This window comes from Erpetoichthys calabaricus, chromosome 1 (assembly GCF_900747795.2).
Source record: "Erpetoichthys calabaricus chromosome 1, fErpCal1.3, whole genome shotgun sequence".
Lineage (NCBI taxonomy): Eukaryota > Metazoa > Chordata > Cladistia > Polypteriformes > Polypteridae > Erpetoichthys > Erpetoichthys calabaricus.
Genome location: NC_041394.2, coordinates 260,662,874 through 260,689,662, shown reverse-complemented (window position 1 = coordinate 260,689,662; position 26,789 = coordinate 260,662,874). Strand labels below are relative to the sequence as shown.

At 37.0% G+C, this 26,789-nt stretch overlaps 2 protein-coding genes across 2 annotated transcripts in view; both read right to left on the bottom strand.

Moving 5' to 3' along the window:
- The window catches only part of cav2 (caveolin 2), a 516,729-nt gene that overhangs the window by 60,596 nt on the left and 429,344 nt on the right, over positions 1-26,789 (bottom strand). The gene's annotated exons all lie outside the window — the stretch shown is intronic.
- Positions 1-26,789, bottom strand: part of LOC114661323 (F-actin-capping protein subunit alpha-2) — a 97,488-nt gene that overhangs the window by 14,000 nt on the left and 56,699 nt on the right. Inside the window, exons 3-6 of the mRNA XM_028814540.2 lie at positions 11,550-11,601; positions 11,211-11,274; positions 10,792-10,998; positions 1,402-1,481 (exon numbers count right to left, since the gene is read on the bottom strand). Coding sequence (XP_028670373.1) covers positions 1,402-1,481; positions 10,792-10,998; positions 11,211-11,274; positions 11,550-11,601 — 403 coding nt within the window. The remainder of the gene's footprint in view (positions 1-1,401; positions 1,482-10,791; positions 10,999-11,210; positions 11,275-11,549; positions 11,602-26,789) is intronic.

Sequence of the window (26,789 nt, the reverse complement as noted above, 5' to 3'; positions counted from 1 at the left end):
CTGATCTCTTAAGTATCTTGACAGTATTAAGTATGTAAGATCTAATATTACCATCATATTTTTGCAGAGAAAAAGCTTTTGAAGAAGGTCTTTTTTCAGCTGTTTCTTTGATACTGGTGTTATAACACACTGTGTAAATCTCTATTAGGCCTTTCAGCAGAGCTACTCTACTTGATGAATTTGTAGTACTGTGCAGCTGGCCCGTATGGAAGTGAAAACGAAAATTCAGCCAGTAACCAAGTGCCACATATTCAATTATGAGTTGATATGACCAAGCTCAGGCTAAAGTGGGGTTGGAAGATGGATGGATAGATCCATCTTGTAAAGGATGCCTTACATGGATATGTCACAAAATAGATTCACCAGTTTTGACAGAAATGGCCACTTCCTTTGCCATGTCTGTTAGCACTAAGTATGGCTACCTCTGCATCCTCCCTCAGAGGCTCTGGACATTCTGGTTGCGGACTTTCTTAGTTCCCATTTGGGAGATGGTTAAAACTGATAAAACTTAAGGAGAGAAGGCAAGCAATAGACAACTTTAGCAGGCACTTCATAGATAGGAAAAGGCTACAGGCACACTAGTAGCCAGGACGGACATAGCACAATGAACAGTTTTGAGACTAGCCGTGAATTTCATGTTCATCCATAATAAAACACACCATGCCACTGTTCTGAAGGTCCTGTTGCCTCTTAGATTGTCATTTTAATGCCCTTTTTTATGACAAAGTCAGATGGCATAGTGTCAGTAGGAGCACAAGCAGGGTAGAATTTCAGAGACTTAACTGTATTTTACAACAAAAGCAAAACATTTTCTTTGGTCAAATTAAGGAGAAAGATTGCTTCGCTCAGCAGAATTAAATTTTTGGACGAAATAAAAGAAACATTCACTACATATAACAAGTGACTAGACTGCTGAAGGCATAAATAAGATCATATCACAAAAAGCAAACTCAAAGGACACAACCTTATTTTCCATTTCTCCTGGCACCTGCTTGTTAATCAGAACATTATGCTTATATTTTATATGACAGAAAACATGTACTATAAATTCAAATAAATATGCCTAAAGTAATAAAATTGCACATTTACATCTAATAATTCTGCCGTCCAAAGTGGATTTGATTAATCTGAAAAACTACAACTTAGATTTCCAGCATTGAAAAATTTTATTATCACCCACAAATGAAAAAAGGCTAATTTGCAAAGGTACAATAGGCTCTAAATCATTTTTCAACCATGAAAAACAAGTCCCATACTAAAACCGGTAAGTGTATTTTTTAATTAATTATACACCAAACTAAAATATTTAAAACACAATAAGTAAACTGCTGCAAATGTGAAAACCTGTATATATGTGTTAAATTACAGTAACACTCTGCATTGTAAGGACAAATTACTCACCAGAAATTTTTTGGTTGAAACTGATGACACTCAATGCATACAATGATTGCCTGATGCCCATCAATCGTTTTCCCATAAACCTACAGGAATATAAATATGAAATTATTTTAAAAGATTATAGTGAAGATATTACAAAATAGGCCTTAAAACTGTTTTACAATCAGCATTTTTTCAGCATAAATTTCTATTGAGTATTGTACCCTGCATTACATTATTAAATATTCCATCTCTATCTCTACATTTTAGATATAATATTTCATTTCTATATTGGGGGAATTGAAGGGTATTGCCTTTCTGCCCTGAACTTTAATACTCAGAATAAAAGTACAAGAATATAAACCTGGGATCAAAAATATATCTCTTATGTACTGAAATGCTTATCTATAATAATAAAAGGCAAAGCCCTCACTGACTGACTGACTGACTGACTGACTCACTCATCACTAATTCTCCAACTTCCCGTGTAGGTGGAAGGCTGAAATTTGGCAGGCTCATTCCTTACAGCTTACTTACAAAAGTTAGGCAGGTTTCATTTCGAAATTCAAAGCGTAATGGTCATAACTGGAACATATTTTTTGTCCATACACTGTAATGGAGGAGGCGGAGTCAGGTATCGCGTCATCACGCCTCCTACGTAATCACGTGAACTACAAACAAGGAAGACATTTACAGCACGAGTCACACGCGGGAAAAACGTTCATTACACAATTGACAAGGCAGCGAAACAATAAGAAGCAAGTGAGTGACGCATACAAGCATCTTCATAAGACACGAGGTATAAAAAAGCACGGTGTAAACCGTAAGTCTAAATTAACTTTATAGAAACGCTCCCGCTGCCGTTTGCAATACCATATTCGCGAGATACAAGTTTAATGAGAAGACACGAGGTATAAAAAAGCACGGTGTAAAGCGTAACCTTAAATTAACTTTATACAAACGCTTCCGCTGCCGTTTGCAATGCCATATTCGCGAGATACAAGTTTAATGAGAAGACACGAGGTATAAACGAGAGTTTGCATCACTTTGTAACAGAGTTAACATTGCTGTAGCGAGAAACTTTTAACTGCCGGGTCTTAGCTAACATTAAATAAACCCGTGGACATCGCAACATCACACAAGAGAGCGGCTCACGTGAAGTGACTGAACACAGCAGGAGTGATCACTTCCATAAATCAAACCTGTTCAAAAAACACATTACACAATTGATAAGGTAGGAAAAGAATATGAAACAAAGCACGGTATAAACCGTAACTTTAAATTAAGTTTATAGAAACGCTGCCGTTTGCAATACCATATTCGCCCCTGCGAAGCGCGGTGATTTTGCTATATATATTAAACTATTTCAACCATTGTATGATCTGCTTCTCGCAACTGAAAGAGGGCACCGCGGCAGAAGTTAGCCGACTTGCTCACCAACCACAAGCGTTACCTGGTAGGTAACCACTCATACAATCAGATTGTGAATCAGACTACGAATGCCTGCAATGTAATTTCCCCGATCTACATGCTGTCAAATGAACGAACCACACGCCGTGGCACAACGTTAGGGGCTTCGCCTCTACGTCCGAGGATCGATTCCTGTAAGGGAGTGCAGTGACTGTGTACTCCTGATGAGCCCACAATTACGGCGAAACACGTGTCGCATACTATGCATCTTCAAAGCACGGTGTAAACAGTAAGTTTAAATTGAGTTTATAGAAACGCTGCCGTTTGCAATACCATATTAGATGACTTTGTAACGGAGTTAAAATTGCTGGAGCGGTAAATTTTTAACTGCCGGGTCATGTCGCGTGTTCTTGGGTAGGTACACCAAAAAATGTATACATTTATGCATGTAATGGGCAAACAAAAAATGTACTATACCCGAAAGCACTACAGTAGTACTCAATGTATCTTTACTTCTTAAATGTTAATGTTTTACTGTTTAATAATTTATACGCTTCTTATATGTTATTCAGATTCTTTTATCAAAATACCAGTAACAGCGCACTGCACGATAACGTGGAGTGAATACACTTGACATGACCATTCATAGTATTTATCCCCTTTCACTGTACGTTTACCATTCGTTTGCTCAGAGGTTGATGCGCTTGCTCTTCACCCTAGCGTCCCGCTGCTTTCTTCTTTCGTCGGCATCTTTTCCCGTTAAAACTGATTTTTTTTTAAACTTTGTATGTTTTCTTTAATTTTTTCAGTTAAGCTGGCACTTAAGTCTTCAATCTGCCGCAAGAATAATTAGCGAAGGTGGTAGACAATGAAAACGTCAGCCGTACGCATCCGCCACGCACGCACTGGTGCGCGCAGCTGTGAGTTGATTCTACAATAAAATAAAGATAAAAAGAGTAATAACTTGCAGCACCGCTATTCAATTACACTTGCCTATAGCCTCTCCTAAGGGGAAATACTGTGGGATCTGGGCATCCGTCAAAGCAGCAATCACAAGCCCGATTAGAAAGCAGGAAGCTGTGATTTGTCCTCTCCCTCCCATGTAACAATCACAGCCCGTGTTGCAACGCACTATGTATGTATGTATGTATATATGTGTATATATATATATATGTATGTATGTTCATATGTGTGGGAAAGCGAATAGTAGACTTGACGTAGTATATGTGTACCAAATTTCAAGTCAATAGGTGAAACGGTTTGCGAGCTACAGCTGATTTAAAATCCTGGACAGACAAACGAATAGCCACGGTAGCGTATTATAGAAGAACATTTTACTGTTTAATAATTTATATTTATATGCAATGTGCTTCTTTTATATTACTTCATATTCTCATATGATAATGATGTTAATGTTGTTTATATTGATTTCTATGTTATTGTAAGTGCTCTTTATTTGTGGAAAAATAAATTTGGCAATTAAACTTATTTTATACATACATTTTATGTTTTTCTCTTGCACTCAGTGAGCGAATCCACTGGGTAATCAGCTATATATATAATATATATATATATAATATACATAGATAGATATATGTGTATGTATGTAGATATACAAATATGTATATGTATATATGTGTATATATATGTACATATACAAATATGTATATGTATATATATATGTATATATGTGTATATATATATGTAGATATACAAATATGTATATATATGTAGATATACAAATATGTCTATATATGTGTCTGTATGTGTCTATATATATATATATACATATATATATATATGTATATATATGTATATATATGTATGTATATATATATATATATATGTATATATATGTATATATATGTATATATATATGTGTGTGTGTGTATGTATGTATATGTATGTGTATATATATATGTTGATATATGTTTATATATGTGGATGTGTATATGTATATATAAATGTATATATGTATATATGTTTATGTATATATATATATATATATATATATATATATGTTTACATAACCTCTTTAAACACACTTCTTCTCCGCTGCGAAGCGCGGGTATTTTGCTAGTCTATACTAATAAAAGGCAAAGCCCTCACTCACTGACTCACTCATCACTAATTCTCCAACTTCCCGTGTAGGTAGAAGGCTGAAATTTGGCAGGCTCATTCCTTACAGCTTACTTACAAAAGTTAAGCAGGTTGTATTTTGAAATTCTACGCGTAACGGTCATAACTGAATCCTACTTATGTACATATATACGTCCATAGCCTGCAGCTCGGTTGCCGTGTGAGGCAGGGTTGCGTCCTGCGTCCCCCGGCCTCCCACGTAGTTGGCTGCCTGCCTATATTGCGCCCCCCATCCCCACGCCTCCCACGTAGTTGGCTTCCTGCCTATATTACACGTTTGGAGAACCGCCAATGCCTCTTAAACATCTTAGATTCACAGGTGACGATTTGAGTAGTGGATACTTTGATGTTTATGAATGTTTCAACTCTCAAAAGCTGGATGCAAAGTTATCGATGAAACCGGTTGTATGCTTACAACACTTGACTGATGCCGAATGTCACTTCAACACAACAAGTCCTGCAAATACTAACGTAATTGCAACAAACCATGAAACTCAAACCGATTATGACAGCAGCAATCCAAGCTGTGAAAAAACAGTAAAAAGGAGGCGTGTCAGACGTTGTGGTACATTTCCTGATGCAGCTAGACGTAAACAACTTTGTGACGCTGCCGCCAAATACTCACAGAAAAATCCACAAGTTAATAGACACGCTGTCGCTAAATACTCGCAGGCAAATCCACAAGTTCATAGAGACGCTGTCGCTAAATACTCCCAGGCAAATCCACAGGTTCATAGAGACGCTGTAGCTAAATATTCGCACGCAAATCCACAAGTTAATAGAGCTTCTGTTTCTAGGTACGATCCCAATAATAAAAAGCAGCTCATACAAAAACAACAGGTTTGGCTCAAAAAAGCCGACTGTGGATTTGCGTACAGCCACCGAAACTTTGTAACGGCACAAGACTTCAGGTCACGTGTCTCAAAAGAACCTAATTGAGGCAACTATTTTTACTGGCAGTGGCTTTTTATTTCTCGCATCCCCGTTATATATTTCAAACGCCTCCAATTTCCAGTAAGGCTCTGCTTCGCAATGACAATTAATAAGTCTCAGGGACAAACCCTACAAAAGGTTGGCATTGATTTGAGGCAAGATTGCTTTTCACATGGCCAACTGTACGTTGCATGCTCAAGAGTAAGCTCAGCACACAGCTTGGTCATAATACACCCGGAGGGCCGAACTGACAACGTGGTATACAAAGAGATCCTTAAATAATTATTTGTATATTTTCCCTCAGTTTAAAAATGTTTACTTTTCTTCTTAATAACAATTTTAAGGCAGTACTTCGCCACTGCGAATCGTGGGTATTTTGTTAGTAAATTATAAAAATGGAGTGCCATTCTTAGTCTCTTCAGTATTGCATATAATTTTGGCCACAATGAAACAAATCTCTGACAATCTGTTGCAAGCTGGAATGGCAGTGTCTAGCGGTAAAACCTAAATGGTCAGAAAAATCACCTAGATACATTTGTCTCATCTTGTCCTGGTGTATCTGCTTAAGTATTTAATTGAACTAATTTAGAACAGACAGTTAATTACTGAACTAGCACTACACTTTAAGTATTTTTTGATATATCTTACTCAGCAGGTTACTGACCCATCTATAGATGGTTATTTATGACAAAATTAAATGCAATCCAATGTGTCAACTACATTGCAACGCAAGGCATATGCACTGGGTGCATTTAATTTTGAGAATGGCTTTACATTAAAAACATATCAATCAAATTATCAATTGCTTTCACTATAGCACACAATTTTCATGTCAGTTTAAAATGCAATACAAAAGAGTATTGCATTTTAATTCATTTCCGCAGATCATGTGTCATAACTAAAAGCAAGCAAACATATTGGATTTTGCCAAGTAGCTGCTCTGAGTTTATTTCATTTTGATTGAAGACCACAAATTAATCATGCCAAAGCTGAATGTAATTAAATGACCAATCAGCATTGAAAGGTGGGGCAAGCAATGTCAACAGTTGGGGTAGGAGGCGTTCCACTTCTAAATATTTGTGTTATGGCGGCAATGTAGTGTGATTAAACAAAACAATGAGAAGTATTTTTTAGGTTTCACTGAAAAACATTACTGTTATGTTAAGTTGTCTAAATAACGTATTGTCCATGCCTTATAGTGTTCCATTCTTCTCCTGACTAATACATCAAGAAAATCAGTAACAGCCAGTACCGTCATCCTCATTTACAGGTATTTAAAAAACATATTTAGGGTAATATTTGTGTTCAGATGCCTCAGTTGATGATCTACATAATAATACGCTGCAGTTCTTTGGGACATTAGCTTTTGAATCTGTTCTAATGATGCTGCTGTAGCAGCTGGATATTCTTTTCCTGTTGCTAGTTCTATTCCACCCGCCCTTTTCTAATAATCTAAGAGAAGTAAATCATCATTTACAGTACATTGCTTGCTTCCACTTGTTCAATAAGATGGCAGATCCCCGACCTTATCAACTCACTATTCAGCATCTTTAGCACCAGGTGAACACACTAATTGCAAGACCTCCTACCCCTCCTGTTGACACTAATTAGCATAACTAGTGCATGATCTTGAATCGAAATGTAATATGCTGGGAACAGACACTACACAAAACGTAATACGCTTGCTTTGATTTTAGTTGTGACGACTGGTCTATGGACATGAATTAAAATCAAATAAGCTTTTTGCATTTCATTTTAACGTGAGACAAAAACTTTGTGCCGTTTTGAAAAGCAATTATTTGGTTGATACGTTTTTAATTATGACATGATAAAACTGTACCAGAACTGCATGCACCACATGCATATGCATTACAATATAGTTAACTGCAATTAATTTTGGCACAAAAACTCTTCCATATAAAACAAATGTCCCTCAACAATGAATACAAACCCCACGTTTGTTCACTTGCCCCTAGTATTATGCTGAAAAGACTCTACGTTATGTAACAACACTAAAAAGTTAATGCAAAATACTATTAGAGAAAGATATCTGAAATACTTTAAGGCAAATTATTGTGTGATCATGGAATACACATTAGAATAAATAATAAATACTGTATTAGTGTTGACCATTGGAAACCCATTCTGATTTTTTTTTTTATTTGATGGTAATATATTAGCTTTACATTCACATTTAAGTCAACATTTTTCTTGCTTAATAAAGTTTTATTTTATTTTTTTTTTTTTATACTTTACATGTGTCACATAGTCATGTAGAAAGCCACCACAGCTTACCATGTTTGCTAGGTTCTGCCCTCCTGATACTAGCTAATCAATTGTAATGCGGTGAGCTGCTTTCTCCGACAAACAGATACAGCTAATGAACTGGAGTCTGTAGTAGAAAGTTTAGCACTCAATAGTCAGGTTGTCACACTCACTGTCTTGGCCCTGGTTATTTAATATGATTTTACTGTTGAATTACATTTTGAATTTCTATTCTGATTACGACTAAGTTTTCTGATTTGAAAAACTAATTGTGTTACCTGGTTTTTGACTTTAATTCCCAGTCTTTGTAAAAGAAAATTCTTTCTGTTTCTGAAATAAATGTGCATTTCCCAATACGTTCCATTAAACATAACACTCCTGAGAAATGTGGGATGGTCAGTTTGAGAAAGAAGGTGGGCAGCTGGTGAGGAAAAACATGATGGATAGTGGCCATCAACATTGTGTGTTTTTGGACCATATCTTGTTTTTCTGTGACTGCCATAATAATTAGAGACTGCTGAACATTACCTAAGAGGTGAAAACTGTTAACAGATGTTTGATGCAACATGGGGCATTTTGGATATTTAAATTAAACATAGTTGTATCTAGCATGCTTAATAAATGTAATGATTTATCATGCTTCATATAAATAGATCTCAAAAAAAAAAAAGTAAGACACTATAATTTTATGTGGTTGTTTTTCAGTTCAGCTCGATTGTTTGGTTCATATACAAGTATTAAATATAAGTAATTTTAAGTTACTGTACATGGATGTGAATGTGTCATGTTAATGAAGATTTAGTTGTTATTAATATGTATATCTTCAAGATTTTTTTATAAATGAAGCAGAAGCCTCAACTGCTTGCAATGATATCTTTTGAACCTTTAATAACATGAAAATGGTGCTATGAATAATAGTGAAATAACATCTAGCAGGCACACTATCAGTAGAAAACATATTTACTTTTTAGTCTTGCCAGTAAAATTCTTATTTTTTCAAAATACCTTAATATTTGCACGAACGGCTACTTGTCTTATAAAATATTAACATTTTTTAAATGTGGAGGAGATCTCCTGCTTTGGTAGTACAATGATTCATTCTTTGATGGATTTGCTTGAGTTTTGGGTCAGTACATTATTACTTTTTGACAGATAGTCCAACCTAGTTTCTCAAATACTGCCTGTTACAATTTGGAGTTCATGAATGATTCTGTAATGGAAAGATAACCAGAAATGTCAGTATTTTCACCAGTCACGCAGCTATATTTTTTATGAGAGCAGATGCTTCCTCTTTTATAATCCCACATGTAGGGCAAAGTTGTGCTGCCTACACATTTGCAGTGAATGGCAACAAATTGGCTGGAAATAGCTTTAAAACCCTTTTTTAGACTCATGTGCATTAACAGTCTTTCTTATGAAGACCCCAGAGAACACTTTTGATCATAGGCTGTCGTAGTCACACATCTCAATTGCTAATACAAAATTATTATTTTTGAAAGGATGCTCTCTAATGATGTGCTCTCTATTCATTCACATCTGCTTGGAGTGCATCTGATTCTGATTTTAGGCACATGATCCAATGATAAAGCTAGTGCTGAAATTTTTTTGCAAAAGGAAATTGTGCATCGCTTCATTTAAATAGTACAAATGAGTACAAAGGGTCATTTTTCAATGTTACTTTTTAAAATCTTGGATCACCTTTGTCCATCAATATTAATGAAATGATAATCAAGTGTCCTTTTGTCCAAACATGTTATATAAAAAGCTTTTTATTTGTTTATGAGATGCACTTAACTTTTTCACACCATTGTGCATAGCTGGACTACCAAGATTGGTCATCGTCACCAACCTCAGGACTCAAACTAATGTAAAGACAGAGTTTTAAGTTTAGCTTGTTTCAAAATAAAGACACAATAAATAAAATGTGTAATTTCTTTTGCTTACAGATTTTTGGAGAATTGGACACCCAATAAGAACAATTGGCTTCCACCGCTGACAAGGTGTTATAAGTATTATATGTTTTTCTTTAAGGTTGAAGATTATAAGAAACTTAAATATGTACATAAGAAACGTATATGTGTATAAGGAACTTAAATAGTGACTAACAAAGAACAACATACACAGTTTTGGCAAAGCAAATGCAGCAAGCAATAAATTACAATGATTACATGATGACACAAAGGGCTGATATTACTAAACTACTCTGTTATGGGGCAAACATGCACATTCCTATCACTGAACAGACAAAACCAATAGGATCTTTTGAAGCATATTATGCAGAAGACTGTTCCACTATAACAATAAATGGGATCACATGGCTGGCAAGAAGCATCCACACAAACAATCTTTTTTTTTTTTTAAATGAACCCTTCTGTAACAGGATTCTAGAATGAAAAATATGGATGGCACACTTCCACCATATACCAACTAGTAAAATGAGTTTTACTTCATGTGAGCTAATGAGCATAGTTAAATTACCATATAGAGTGAACAAATCTTTAACTGAATGAAAAACCTTGATGTCATTGCCAAAGAAAGTAAACATTTTATGGAAAGAATTCAGTATGAAAGTTAATATTTGCTACATATATTCAATGAACATATTGCAAAAGCTGTTGTAATTTGTTCTGTAATGAACATAATTTTACAGGCACACATTATACTTACAGTGGAGACTCCGTTAGGATAGTGCTCTTTAACGTAGGCTCTTACAGCACCATCTACAGCACTCCTCCAGGATTCAATCGCATTATCTACATCATGAGGTCGTGGGTCACTGGCTTCTTTGCGCAAATGATCAAACTTAAATGAAATCTTGTTTTTGGGATCCAGAAATCTACCATTTCCAATGTCACCATGCTCTGTAATTAAGACCTTTAACCCAAAAAACAAACAAAAAAATGCAATAACAGAAATGTTAAAATTATAGTTTTGTTAATTAAATGTTCTGTTTCTTTAAATGGATAATGTAACACTAATAATGTGTTTAAAAATTGATTTTTAATCAGTTTGCTGAACATTAGTAATCAGAAGAGTTATTTTTCTTTATTAGGTTATTCTTATTGAGTCCAATTTTTTTTCCTCACCTGTTCATCATTTCCATCAACTTTTACTGGTGTAAACTGGTCCACACTGTACTGTGCAAAAGCACTGCAAATAAAATTTACACATATTTTAGTAATTCTTTTTCTTTACAAGCTATACAACTAATCCACTTTCCACTAAACTTTCAGGAACCTGATTTTCTTTATTAGTCAATTATACTGCAACTACTTTGTTTCATAAGCATATTGTACTATTTATGGTTAATACTAAATATCAGGAAATATTAAAATTATTTGTTGCCACATACAACTGTATTGCTACACAAAATAAAAAAGACAGATTTTGAGCAATTACTGATTGATAAAGAGAGAGATACATACTGCGCAGCACCTTCCCTGAGAAGATTGTCATCATTAAGCAGTAATCGAACATCTGGTGGGGGAATAAAAAGAAGAAAAAAAAAAGAAAATTGAAAACCAGAGTGTTTTGAAAAGCATAGTGTAGTCGAGATGCCTTGCACAGATTCTTTCTACCAAAATAAGTTCAACCACATGGAAAGAGCAAATTGATAACAGACACCAGTTTGTAATCACATTCTGATGGATGCCCTGAATTACGTTCAACCAGAGTAAATTACCATCCAACAATCCAAGGTTTTACTCAGGGACCCAGGCAGCCATACTTCTGACCATGGTGCAAGGTATTAATAGCAGCGCTGTGACAGCTGGTTACGTGATCCCATGGTGCTCCCACATCTTTTTCAATGCATGTGTGACCTTCTAAGCAATCACTGCCACATCCAAATAACCCACATGCACTACAAAACAAGACACCAACTACTCAGTCTGACCAATAAATGCAACATCAAGGCATTCTTTACATGCTGTAATAGGACTGCAAGCATCCCAGGGTTATCAGGACTTGACCCTGTCCACTTATCACCTTTTTATAGCAAATAAGATGCCTAGTTGTTTAGTGATCATTATGAGTGTAATGAATGTGCTTCCCTGTCCAAGCCAATATCCCATGCAAACTCTTACTGCTTCTAGGCGCAACTTTTTGTTCTTGGCCAAAGAAATTTTTGTTAAAAAAGTGTGCTGTTTTATGCAGCATATGTGGCTATAATTTGACATGTCTGAATTTGGGGTTACAAGTGTAATAGATGTAAGCTGGTACATACCATAATCATGGTTTCCAGGCCTTCCTGTAGTTGCAATAACTTCCACTTTTTCTCATAAGCTTGGGCAGTTCAAAATTATAGTTTCTTGCAAATAACAAAATAGCAGTATGTATCATCTGATTCTTTGGAAAAGAATCTTCTACCAAATTGCACTCTAAGGATCTTCTTACTGTATTTTCTGTCTTGAAAAGATTTTACTTTGTCCTATATTGCGCTTGTCCGTCCTTATTTTGCTTTTTTTTGTTGTTTTAATGTGGGCTTTCAAAATGTATACTTCAAAAATGTATTGTCAATATCTGAAACTCTGAAACCCAGTGAGAATTTTACAGCTTTTTAGCTGCATCTCAAATTGCGCATGTTGAAGCAGGTATTGTATATTGTATATTGATTATTGCTTTTAAAAAAACACACACACACACACATTTAAATACTGACAGAACAAAAATACTACTCATATGAGCTCAAGTAACCCATCTCCTTTGTCTGATATGTGACTTTACTATTGCTGTCTACCGCATGAATTGGGAAACTTAATGGAAAAAGGTTTTGTTTGTAGAAAACTGTTTGTAATAGCAAACTGAAAATAAGCAAACATATAGCATAAGCTACAAATCCTTGTTTGGATGACTACAAGTCTTGTGAATCACCAGAATAATATTATAAAGCAGAAGCTATAGAATTACAGCTCTAAAATCAGGTAAATGAAGTATGTTTAAAAACAATATTTTATCAAATATTGACATTCATATCCTAAATGGAGCATTTTGCATTTACAAGAACAGAAACTCCTTCATATAGACAGACTGCTGTTCATGGTGATGATGATATAGCTACAGTGTCTGCCAAGAGGCATTGATTACTTAGGTCTCTGGTTTTATTTAAGATATTTCCTTAACACATTTGAAAACCAAATCTATTTTAAAATACGTAACTATTAGCTTGATTAATTATGTAATGGCAAATGAACAAACAGCAGATGCAATTTGGCATAATGTCTAGTCCTACTACAAAATGTATGTGTCTGCTCTAAAAATAAAGTATAATGAGCGGTTCTCAAGATTAACAATTTTTCATATGTGATACCAGTTACTTGTGGTATCAAAGAACAAACTTCTAGAATAAAGAAGTTTTGATTTATAACATTCTGTTGGAATGCTGCATTTTTTTAACTTTTTGAGATGGTAAAAAAAAAAAAATAGTGCAGATATTTCTTTTTTTCTTTAAACAGTTAACCACTAAAATAGGTTAGATAAGATTTGATATTTTTTTCAGTACTAGTGAATAAATCAGTATGTTTAATACAACAATAAAACATTTTATTCTGTAACTGCTTAACTACTTCCGATCATAGCTGAAAGGTTTATTTCACTTTAAAGCAGAAAGAGGCACATCAGAATACATGTGCAAAACTGAACAATATAACTCAATGTTTCTACAGTTCAGGTTCTACTGTGGACATATTAACAATTCATGACTGAACAGTGAGATGTAACCTAAAAGCATTTTGCTCAATTGGTTAACTAATAGCAGATTAATAAGTGTAGAAGAACAAAGCTGATTAACTCACTCCTACAGGAAAATAGTTTTGATATTACATCATCTCATGAAACCGAGAGTGTCTACTTTACTGAAAAGAATTACATTAATGTCACTTTTTCCTCTTACATTGTTGAAGAGGTGTAGATTTCATTAACCTTGTTGTATCAAGTGGCACCAGGAGCCTGAAAAGGACACAGCTTTGATCTGGTATGTACTGCAAAGCCTAACACCTACCTAATCGGTCACATTCCATATAGGGATGAGACTAAAGTTGCCTGCATGGTCGTAATGTAACCCAAGGTAGGAGTGTCACTTTCACACAGCACAGCATTGTGTGTGCATGTGTTGGAGATTCTGTGCTTTACACTTGCCTTATTAACACAGGGTGCAGATTTCCTTATGTAAAGGCAACTATATACAGTACTGTATCTAGAAGACTCAATACCTTGCCACTAAAATTCAATACGAGAGTCACTCAGTTGTTTGTCAAAGTTAGATTTAGATAGACAGAAGAGGTACAAAACAAACTTTTTCATAATCAAAAGCTTAGATCAAGATGTAAAGTTTTGAAAAAACTTTTTAAATTTCAAACCTTAAAGTATTACTACAGCAATAATGTAGGTTATTTTAGGCTTGTTAAGAAGTATAATGTGTGGCAGAGAGGGGATCACCTAAACGCCCACCCCAGTGTCACAACAAATACGAGGCATTTATAGTAGGGGTTTCAGCACAGGGTTTAATGATATAAACATCATGCACTGCCTGATTTTAAATATTGCATTTATTCACTGTCATTTTCTGTCCAGTAACTGAAAAAGAAACATCGCTTAAAATAAAAAAAAAAAAAAATGTAAAAAAAAAAAAAATCAAACAATATCATATTCACTAAGATTAGTGAATGCCAAAAATAATACAGAACATTTATACAAACTCTTTAAAGCTGCTTTTGTAACAATAAACGTTTAAAATCTGGTTTGTCAGAAAATCATCTTGTCAGGTTTGTAGTATTTGCTGTTGTGAGATTAATGTTTGCATCAGTATATGAGATAACATCAGCTGGAAAATAGTGTTATAGGGTCATTATCTTCATGTGTACAGATTAAAGTGAAATTCTTATTCGCGTGTGCTAATAACGCTTACAGAACAGTAACATTTAATGGAAATGTCAAATTAATTCACATTTCAAATGTCACAAACTCATGATGCTTCTTAATTTTTCAAATCTCTCTTTTATTAGATTTGTCCTAACTAAGACTACTTTGGAGAATTCAAATTTGTCAATTTAATATTATTTCATAATTCCCAAAAAAACAGCCTTTGTTAAGGGTTTTTTAGGTTGCCTCATATAAGATGTAAGGGATGAACTGGCTTTCCATTCAGGATGGACCTGAGCCAGGAGGCCATGATAAAGGAAGGTCAGCAAGGAAGCAACGCTATTCCCTTTTCATGCCAGGATATGAACACAGAAGGATGCTACAGCAGCAACTACACAGGGGCTGGCATCCCAAATGCCCCAGAAGGACACACTGGTTGGGCTTGGGAGACACAGGACAGTGGGTGACTGCCTGTTATGGACAGAAAATTCTCACAAAACACTCGGTGGCAGCATCATGTCTGGCAAGCCCCAGTATGGATATCTTCAGGGCAGCATGGGAGGTGAGGTACCACTGGGCTGACCAGTCAGGTTCTGTGGAGGCTGCCATTGGAGATTACTGTATATTGACTGTACAAGGACCACTGTGCTTCTGTCTAACCTGGAAGTGCTTCCTGGAGGCAATACATTGAGTACCGGAAGTACTCCATGGTCAGGAATTAAAAGAGTCCTCCACTTGGAGAGATGGAGTCAGGAGAAGAGACAAATAACACTTGATTGGGAGAAGTGGAGGCAAGCAGAAGGAGCAAAGAGAGTGACTGACAGTATTACTGGGCTGTACTGTGTTGTGTGGGAGCTACTACGATATCAAGGGAAGGAAGCTTGTAAGAGGTACATGTTACTGTAAATAAAAGCACTGGATTTGAAACCAGGACTGTGTGTGTGTAGTTGTGTTTTGGGTTTGAGGTGCTGTTAGCTTCTGACAGGCCACAAAGTGATAAGACTTTGTTTTTGTTTATACCTGTCTAATAATCCACAATTTGCCAATGAATTGGACTGATCTTAAGTGCAGTAATTACTTCTAACTGGAGAAAAAAATCCAACTCACTCTTGTCCAATTCAGATATGCAACATATGTACTTTCACTACATTTGTCATATCCTACTTGTTATGATAAAACAAGATTATTTTGGTTTCAAAAATCTAACGAACCACCCAAAATTAGTGTTAGATCATTTGTTTTCAGCAATGACGCATTCCGTTTTAACAAGCCTGCTAACTACACATCTCTGCGATTATGCACTTGCATTAACATAATTCATGCAGTACATGTTTGTGGCATTAGAGAGGTAGGTGTACTTCAAAACATTATGAACTAAGTCACCCAAATGCCTGGCCAATGCTGAATGTCTGAAACACAAATAATTTTTTTGTTTTCTTTAATGAGTACATAAATGGAAGTGTGGACATAAACGAAAGGAGAAGGGTCCATAGTGCAATTATAGTCTATTGTGATGTTGGTATGCCATCAAAGGTGGGTTCCAGGCTATCAGAGCCTGCTCCCAGTGATCCTGAACTGAAAAGCCAAATATAAACTGGATGGATAGTTGGATGGATAACTGTACCCATGTTTAAAGCATATAGTAGAATGGTTTCTTGGGGATTTGCATGGTGCTATATTAAAATGTGATTAATCTCTCCACTATTCATTTCATTCAAATGCAAGACACTACAAGTTAATATGATTGCAACTGACAACTGAGTGGTCAGGTTCTCATGCACAAACTGTGTTTATATTATTTATTTATTTATTAACTAATTATGCAAAACCACATTTTAACTTGGCACTCTAATGGTTTCCCATTAATCATGTAGCTTTTCAAGTGCCCCAGGAATTATGTACATAGCACTTGTTCAATAAAAAAAAAGAATCCATTATCTTCACTGAGCATTTTCACTGCAGCCCATTCTTCAGCAAGGCTCAAAGTTTAAGATGGTACATAGCAAGCTGCGATGCTCCCTGTGTTCTGACACCTCTCTCTCATGGCTAGCATTACATTTTTCAGCAATTAGTGCTACAGTAACTTTTCTGTGGTATCAAAGCACACATGCTAGCCTTCGCTTCTCATGTGCATCAGTGAGCCTTGAGTGGCAATGACCCTGTTGCCGGTTCACCAGTTGTCTTTTCTTGGGCTAGTTTTGGTAGGTACTAACCACTGTATACTGTGAACACCACACAAAACCTTACATTATGCAGATGCTCTGACCCAGGCGTCTAGCCATCACAATTTGGCCCTTGTCAATGTTGCTCAGATCCTTACTGCCTGATCCTTTCCTGCTTCCAACATGTCAGTTTCAAGAACTGACTGTTCAGTCAGTCATTTTCCAAACCACTATATCCTAACACAGGGTCACAGGGGTCTGCTGGAGCCAATCCCAGCCAGCACAGGGCGCAAGGCAGGAACAAATCTCGGCCAGCACACACTAGGGACAATTTAGGATCGCCAGTGCACCCAACCTGCATGTCTTTGGACTGTGGGAGGAAACAGGAGTACCCAGAGGAAACCCACACAGACATGGGGAGAACATGCAAACTCCACGCACGGAGGACCCGAGAAGCGAACCCAGGTCTCCTTACTGAGAGGCAGCAGCGCTACCACTGCACCACCATGCCGCTCCTGACTATTTATTTGCTGCCTAATATAGTCCCACCTCTTGACAGGTTCCAATGTAACGAGATAATGAATGTTATTTATTTAATAATTCTTTGCATTTATATAGCGCTTTTCTTTTTTAGCTTTTTATTTATTAATTTTTATTGTAATCATTCCATACAAATAGATCAATTTATAACCAAACAAAATTGAAGACAAATCAAACCCCACTCCTGAGAACGAGAGCTAAGCCAAAGGAGAATTGCTTAGGGCTTTTTAATAAGGCAACAATAAATAAAAGAAAGGGAGAAATAAATATATAGGTAAATAAGAGATGGAGAAGGGAATTAAATGCGGTAATAGTTATTTCTCTTATTCTAAAATAATATTGATTAGATCCTGCCAGGTTTTGAAAACATTTTGTACAGATCCTCTAACTGAGAATTTGTTTTTTTCCAATTTCAAATAATATAAAACATCGGTTTCCCATTGACTTATCAGAGGAGAGTTAGGATTCTTCCAATTTAACAGAATAAGTCTGCGTGCCAAAAGTGTAGTGAATGCAATCACCGTTTGCTTGTCCTTCTCCACTTCAAGTTCGTCTGGAAGAACACCGAACACAGCTGTTAATGGGTTAGGAGGAATTGTGATACCAAGGCTGTCTGAAAGGCACTTAAAAATTTTGGTCCAAAATGACGTTAGTTTGGTGCAGGCCCAGAACATGTGACCCAGTGAGGCAGGAGCTTGGTTGCAGCGTTCGCAGGTTGGATCTTGCCCTGGAAACATTTTGGACAGTTTTAAGCGAGACAGATGGGCTTGATATATAATTTTTAGTTGAATAATTCTATGCTTTGCGCATATGGAGCTCGAGTGAATTCTCTGCTTTGCTACCTTCCACTCCTTTTCTGATATATTGATTAAGAGATCTTCTTCCCAAAGTCCTCTTGGATCTTTGAAAGGTAGGGACTCTAATAGGATTTTATAGAATGCAGAAATGGTGTTTAATTCCTCGAAATTGAGCAGTATTTTTTCCAGCATTGTGGAGGGTGTGAGGTGGGGAAAATCAGGCAATTTCTGTTTAACAAAATTTCTAATTTGAAGATAGTGAAAGAGATGTGTGGCTGGGAGGTTGAATTTTGAACGTAATTGTTCAAAAGATGCAAATATGTTGTCTATATAAAGATCTCTGAGCATTTTAATCCCAAAACTTTTCCAGGTATTAAAAACTGGATATGTTTGCGAGGGTTGAAAGAGGTGGTTCTCTTGCTGAGGTGCCACAGATAAAAGATTTTCATCTTAAAATGCTTTCTAAGTTGGTTCCATATTCTGAGTGAGTAAAGCACAATTGGTTTATTAGTATATTTGTGATAACTTGAATTTATTGGAGAGCAGAGCAGGGAGTATAAAGAAGTACTACAGGATTTTACTTCTATTGTGGACCAAGTCTGTGTATGTTCATTTATTTGTGTCCAGGTTTTTATGGCTTATATGTTTGCTGCCCAGTAATAAAACTGAAAATTAGGTAAAGCCATGCCACCTTCTGCCTGAGGTCTTTGTAGGGTCGCTCTTCTGATATGTGGGTGCTTTGAGTTCCAAATAAATGAGGTTATTGTTGAATCTAACGGTTTAAAAAACGATTTATTGATATATATTGGAATATTTTGAAATAAAGAAAAAAGAAGTTTAGGAAGGATATTCATCTTAACAATGTTAATTCTTACGTCTAGAGTGAGATGAAGGGTTGACCATCTATGCAAGTCTTGCTTAATTTTTTCCATACAGACGGAAAAATTTTGTTGATAAAGAGCTTTATGTTTACTTGTGATATTTACCCCTAGGTATTTAAACTGATCTGCTATGGTAAAAGGTAGGGTGTCCAATCTAATATTATATGCTTGTGAATTCACTGGAAAGAGTATACTTTTATTCAGATTAATTTTAAGACCAGATATCTTTTGAAATTGTGTTAGTGCTGTTAAAACTGCAGGGACAGTGTTTTCTGGGTCTGATATATATAAAACCATATCATCTGCATATAGAGAAATTTTCTGCTCCAGTCCTTCTCTGACAATTCCCTTTATCTGATAAGAATTTCGGCAGTGAACCGCCAGTGGTTCAATGGCGATTGCAAACAGCAGTGGCGACAAGGGACATCCTTGTCTGGTACCACGTTCTAGCTTAAAGTAGTCTGAACAAATGTTGTTAATACAAACTGAAGTTTCTGGATTGGTATACAGTAGTTTGATCCATGTACAAATATTCGGGCCAAACCCAAATTTCTCCAATTCAGTGAAAAGGTAGTTCCATTCAATCATATCAAATGCTTTTTCTGCGTCTAATGATAGTAATATCTCTGGGGTGTTTGATTTTGCTGGTGAATATATAACATTAAACAAGCGTCGGAGATTGGAAGATAGATGTCAGCCTTTAATAAATCCAGTTTGATCCTGTGATATTACCAAGGGCAGCACTTTCTCCATCCTTCTAGCTAGAATTTTTGAGAGTATCTTAACATCATTATTCAGGAGTGAAATTGGTCTGTATGATGCACATTGTAACAAGTCCTTATTTTGTTTAGGAAAGACGGTGATTAATGCTTGATGAAATGTTTGAGGTAGTATTTGGTTGTCTCTAGCTTCTGTAAATGTTGCCAATAAGAGGGGAGCTAGCTGAGTGGAGAATTTCTTATAAAATTCTACGGGGTAACCATCAGGGCCTGCTGATTGCCCGCTTTGAAATGACTTTATCGCATTGTGGCAGGTGGCCGGGTGCGGCCCTCAATCAGCCGCCTATATAAGGAGCCGCCGCCCTACAATCAAGGCTGGAGTCGGGTGAGGAGGCGGACGAGGTCAGAGGAGGCGGCAGGAGAGGCCCTGAGTGTTGTGTTGGAAGAGAGAGAAGAAAGTGGCTGCTGGAAGCCTGGACTTTGGGAGTCGGTGGGGGTTTGTGTGGTGCACTTAAGACTTTGTATATAATAGTGTAACTGTGTAAATAAACGTGTGGTGATGGCTTGCAATGTGTCTGCCTGTCTGTGTCCGGGCTGTTCCCTTCTACAGCATCTAGTAATTCTGTTAGCGTTAGAGGTTTATCCAGTTCCTCAGCACTTAAAGCATCTATTTGTGGTGTCTGTAATGTATCCAGAAATGCATTAGATTGTGTGTTGTCTTCTTTGAGCTCAGTAGAATATAAGAATATGTATTGCACATACAGGTCAAGTACCTTTAACCTAGGTCTTTTATTGTCTGCTTCGAGCGACTACAATGTAAGCTTGATGTGATGGCACTTCTCCGACACAAGCAAGACATTATACAGTAATCCCTCCTCCATCGCGGGGGTTGTGTTCCAGAGCCACCCGCGAAATAAGAAAATCCGCAAAGTAGAAACCATATGTTTATATGGTTATTTTTATATTGTCATGCTTGGGTCACAGATTTGCGCAGAAACACAGGAGGCTGTAGAGAGACAGGAACGTTATTCAAACACTGCAAACAAACATTTGTCTCTTTTTCAAAAGTTTAAACTGTGCTCCATGACAAGACAGAGATGACAGTTCCGTCTCACAATTAAAAGAATGCAAACATATTTTCCTCCTCAAAGGAGTGCGCGTCAGGAGCAGAGTCTGTCAGAAAGACAGAGGAAAGCAAACAAATCAATAGGGCTGTTTGCTTTTAAGTATGCGAAGCACCGCGGCACAAAGCTGTTGAAGGCGGCAGCTCACACCCCCTCCGTCAAGAGCAGACAAAGAGAGAGAGAGAGAGAGAGAGAGAGAGAGAGTTTGTTTTTCAAGCAAAAATCAATACGTGCCCTTCGAGCTTTTAAGTATGCGAAGCACTGTGCAGCATGTCGTTTCAGGAAGCAGCTGCACAAAAGATAGCAACGTGAAGATAATCTTTCAGCATTTTTAGACGAGCGTCTGTATCATCTAGGTGTGCGAACAGCCCCCCTGCTCAATCCCCCTACGTCAGGATCAGAGAAAGTCAGCGCAACAGAGACAGAGAAAAGTAAGTTGGGTAGCTTCTCAGCCATCTGCCAATAGCGTCCCTTGTATGAAATCAACTGGGCAAACCAACTGAGGAAGCATGTACCAGAAATTAAAAGACCCATTGTCCGCAGAAATCCGCGAACCAGCAAAAAATCCACGATATATATTTAAATATGCTTACATATAAAATCCGCGATGGAGTGAAGCCGCGAAAGGCGAAGCACGATAAAGCGAGGGATTACTGTATTTGAAAATAATCTTATTCGTATTTTCCCTGACTTCTCACCATTAACAGCTGTAAAACGTGCAGCCTACTTTGACATTAAAAAGTTGCTACGGAAAGCCGATATCAAATACAGCCTCTTGTATCCCGCCAAACTGAAAGTGGAAGTTCAAGATCAATATTATATTTTTTTCAAGCAAGGAAGAAGCTGAAAAGGAATTAAAGAAGCTGTTTCGGACACTCTTTTGAAAATTAATAAGGAGCCGTATTCTGTCATGGCATGGGAAGGACTTATCATCTGCTCTCAGATCCAGCTTTAAAGAGACTGGTATTATAATTATACATCCTTTTCTTTATCTGGACATTATATGTTTATGTCTTAATTAGGGTTATAGACGTAAGTGTGGAAGTAATTAAAGTAGGATTTGTTTTTTTTTTTTTTTAAACTACCTTAAAGTAGACGGTTTAACATCATACTCTTGATTTATTGCTATTTCTACTATTACATTACTATTACATTTATACTATTACATTATACTATTACACTAGGAATTACCATGTTTATCCTAGACTACTTTTTAAAATCATTCCCAGGGTTCAATCTTTTTTTTTATCTTTATCTTAAAATTGCTGAAGATTATTTTAAGCTTAAAGACTGTTAATGATTATATTTTCAGCAGATAGTATTTAGAATTCAGCTGCAATAGATATCCCTTTGTTTTAATTCTCTAATGCCGCTGCTGGGTGGGGTTTGTTTTGTTTTGGACGTGCTATGTCTCTTCGTATATCAGAGGACCGGGACATCGCGAAGTGGGATCAAGCCTCATGTGGGGAGGCAAAATCGGGGGGGTGGGGGGATAAAGGGGGGAGAGAAGGAGAGCAGGCTATATCTAATCTATTTTTCTAATCCCTATAAGTATCAATGCAACAATAGGCTAAAATGCAATAACTCATGGGGAATCTTAAAACTAAGATTAAAACTGCCTCATTACCAGTTAAGACCATAAAATGACATTAAAAACTCAGAATCAAGATCTCCATGATGGGACAGTTAACTTTGTGAGCTGGAATGTTAAAGGCCTGAATCGCAAATTAAAGAGAAAGAAAGTATGCTCTCACCTAACAGGCTTAAACGCTAAAATAGTATTTTTACAGGAGACCCACTTACTAAGCAAGGATCAGTTCATACTACAAAAAGACTGGACTGGCCAAATGTTCCATTCTAGCTTTATAAAGAAAACTAGAGGGGTGGGAATTCTCATACACAGAACAGTTCCATTTGTAGCATCAGATGTAGTATCGGACCCTGAAGGGAGATATATGATGGTCATGGGCAACTTATATAAGAGTAAAATGATTTTGATAAATGTTTATGCACCCAATGTCGATGATAAGGAATTCATGCAAAATCTATTTGCATCCATTCCCAATGTGAACACTCATAAAATTATAATGGCTGGGGACTTTAATTGTGTTTTAAATCCACTTTTAGATAGGACTCCTGTGACAGGGGGGATGACATCTAATACTGCAAAGACAATTACACAGTTTTTAAATGATTACAACTTATCAGACCCCTGGAGGTTTCTTAACCCAAACTCAAGAACATATTCGTTCTATTTACCAGTGCATTATAGCTACTCAAGAATTGATTATTTTTTTTATAGATAATAATTTCCTGCCAACAATTAAATCATGCAAATACAACACAATTGTTATCTCTGACCATGCCCCTCTTGTCTTGGAGCTAAAATCATTAAGCCCCTCACACTCACCTCGCAGATGGCGCCTTAACACTCTTCTATTGGCAGACGAGAACTGTACAGAATTTATATCCAAACAAATCAGCTTCTTCCTAGAGACAAACATGCCCACAGAGGTTTCTGCAGGAACACTCTGGGAAACTCTAAAGGCCTTCTTAAGAGGACAGATTATTTAATTTCTTTCCCACAGAAATAAATTAGAAACAAAGAAAGTGTCAGAGCTCAGAAGCGAAATTACTAGAATAGATGAAGAACAAGCCAGGCGTGCAAGTGAAGCTCTCCACAGGAAAAGGCAGGCCCTGCATACAGAACTTAACATCTTAACAACTAAAGAAACTGAACAACTTATTTATAAGTCTAGACATCATTACTATGAACACGGAGAAAAAGCTAATAAGCTTTTAGCTCAACAAATTCACAAACAAGAAGTTCGCAATGCAATACCAGTAATCACCAACACGAATGGAGAAGAAATTATTGACCATAAAAATATAATGCACGCATTTAGAAATTATTATATAGTGCTTTTCTCACTACTCAAAGCGCTCAGCAATTGCACATTAAGGACCTTGCTGAAGGGCCCAACAGAGCAAAGTCCCTTTTGGCATTTACGGGATTCGAACCGGCAACCTTCCGATTGCCAGGGCATATCCCTCACCTGTTCATGGTTTTAATGATTGTCGGTGACCGGTGTATATAAACAATACAAACCAAGATGAATAATTTGAGAATGGCATTAATAGGAAGATAGCCAGTAAAAATCATTTGTTCCCAAAAATCAAGATTGTTGCTTGAAATAAATCTGCATGATGCAAGACAACTGATCTCACAGATTTTTGAAGGAAAGTGCTACTCTTCTTTAGAGAGAGTTTCTGTATCTAAACCCTTTTTTTAACACAAGAAAAACGTCACATTTGGTTGTAACTAACACTATATCTTCAGAACAATCTCAGTCCACTGTGAAAATGTGATAATAGGAGTGCCATGATGTTTGAATACTTTTCCTCAATGGACCTGAGTGACTCAACATGCCTGCAAGAATGAATTAGAAATAAATCAAAAATATTTTAAAAGACTATGCCAGCCCTGTCTGTGATTTGAAAGGTGCCTGCACCATGGTAATGATTATTCAGTGCATCCGGAAAGTATTCACAACGCATTACTTTTTCCACATTTTGTTATGTTACAGCCTTATTCCAAAATGGATTAAATTCATATTTTTCCTCAGAATTCTACACACAACACCCCATAATGACAACGTGAAAAAAGTTTACTTGAGATTTTTGCAAATTTATTAAAAATAAAAAAATTGAGAAAGCACATGTACATAAGTATTCACAGCCTTTGCCATGAAGCTGTTTCCCCTGATCATCCTTGAGATGTTTCTGCAGCGTAATTGGAGTCCACCTATGGTAAATTCAGTTGATTGGACATGATTTGGAAAGGCACACACCTGTCTATATAAGGTCCCACAGTTGACAGTTCATGTCAGAGCACAAACCAAGCAAGAAGTCAAAGGAATTGTCTGTAGACCTCCGAGACAGGATTGTCTCGAGGCACAAATCTGGGGAAGGTTACAGAAAAATGTCTGCTGCTTTGAAGGTCCCAATGAGCACAGTGGCCTCCATCATCCGTAAGTGGAAGAAGTTCGAAACCACCAGGACTCCTCCTAGAGCTGGCCGGCCATCTAAACTGAGCGATCGGGGGAGAAGGGCCTTAGTCAGGGAGGTGACCAAAAACCCGATGGTCACTCTGTCAGAGCTCCAGAGGTCCTCTGTGGAGAGAGGAGAACCTTCCAGAAGGACAACCATTTCTGCAGCAATCCACCAATCAGGCCTGTATGGTAGAGTGGCCAGACGGAAGCCACTCCTTAGTAAAAGGCACATGGCAGCCCGCCTGGAGTTTGCCAAAAGGCACCTGAAGGACTCTCAGACCATGAGAAAAAAAAGTCTCTGGTCTGATGAGACAAAGATTGAACTCTTTGGTGTGAATGCCAGGCATCACGTTTTGAGGAAACCAGGCACCGCTCATCACCAGGCCAATACCATCCCTACAGTGAAGTATGGTGGTGGCAGCATCATGCTGTGGGGATGTTTTTCAGCGGCAGGGACTGGGAGACTAGTCAGGATAAAGGGAAAGATGACTGCAGCAATGTACAGAGACATCCTGGATGAAAACCTGCTCCAGAGCTCATCTTTCAGCAGGACAACGACCCTAAGCACACAGCCCAAATATCAAAGGAGTGGCTTCAGGACAACTCTGTGAATGTCCTTGAGTGGCCCAGCCAGAGCCCAGACTTGAATCAGATTGAACATCTCTGGAGAGATCTTAAAATAGTTGTGCACCGACGCTTCCCATGCAACCTGATGGAGCTTGAGAGGTGCTGCAAAGAGGAATGGGCGAAACTGGCCAAGGACAGGTGTGCCAAGCTTGTGGCATCATATTCAAAAAGACTTCAGTTTGTAATTGCTGCAAAAGGGGCATCGACAAAGTATTGAGCAAAGGCTGTGAATACTTATGTACATGTGATTTCTCAGTTTTTTTATTTGTAATAAATTTGCAAAAACCTCAAGTAATCTTTTTTCATGTTGTGTGTAGAATTCTGAGGGAAAAAATGAATTTAATCCATTTTGGAATAAGGCTGTAACATAACAAAATGTGGAAAAAGTGATGCGCTGTGAATACTTTCCGGATGCACTTTATATATATTATATATATATATATTATATATATACACACTAGTCATTTAGCCCGTTACAATAATGGGCACTAGAACAGTAGTGCATAAACATTAGTAGGAACAGTCTATATTAAATGGCAAGGGACTTTGACCTCATTCTTTTTGTTGGTCATATTTTTCTTTCTTTCAGCCTTTCTTTTATTGATGTTTACTTGCTGACCGTTCTTCGTGGGCTGCTGCCATGTATTGTGTGTCTTTAATTTTCTGTGACAGTAATACTGTCTTGTGCGTCCGCTGGCTTGTACGTCCGTAATATACCTTTAATTTTCTCTGGCGGTAATACAGGCGTGCATGTTGGTAATATGCCTTTAATCTCCTCTGACAGTAATACTGTCTTGTATGTGGCTGTAATATGCGTCACTGTATTGTGTACCTTTAATTTCCTCTCAGAGTAATACTGGTTTGTATTTCCGTAAAACGCCTCTTACTTTCTCTGACAGTAATAT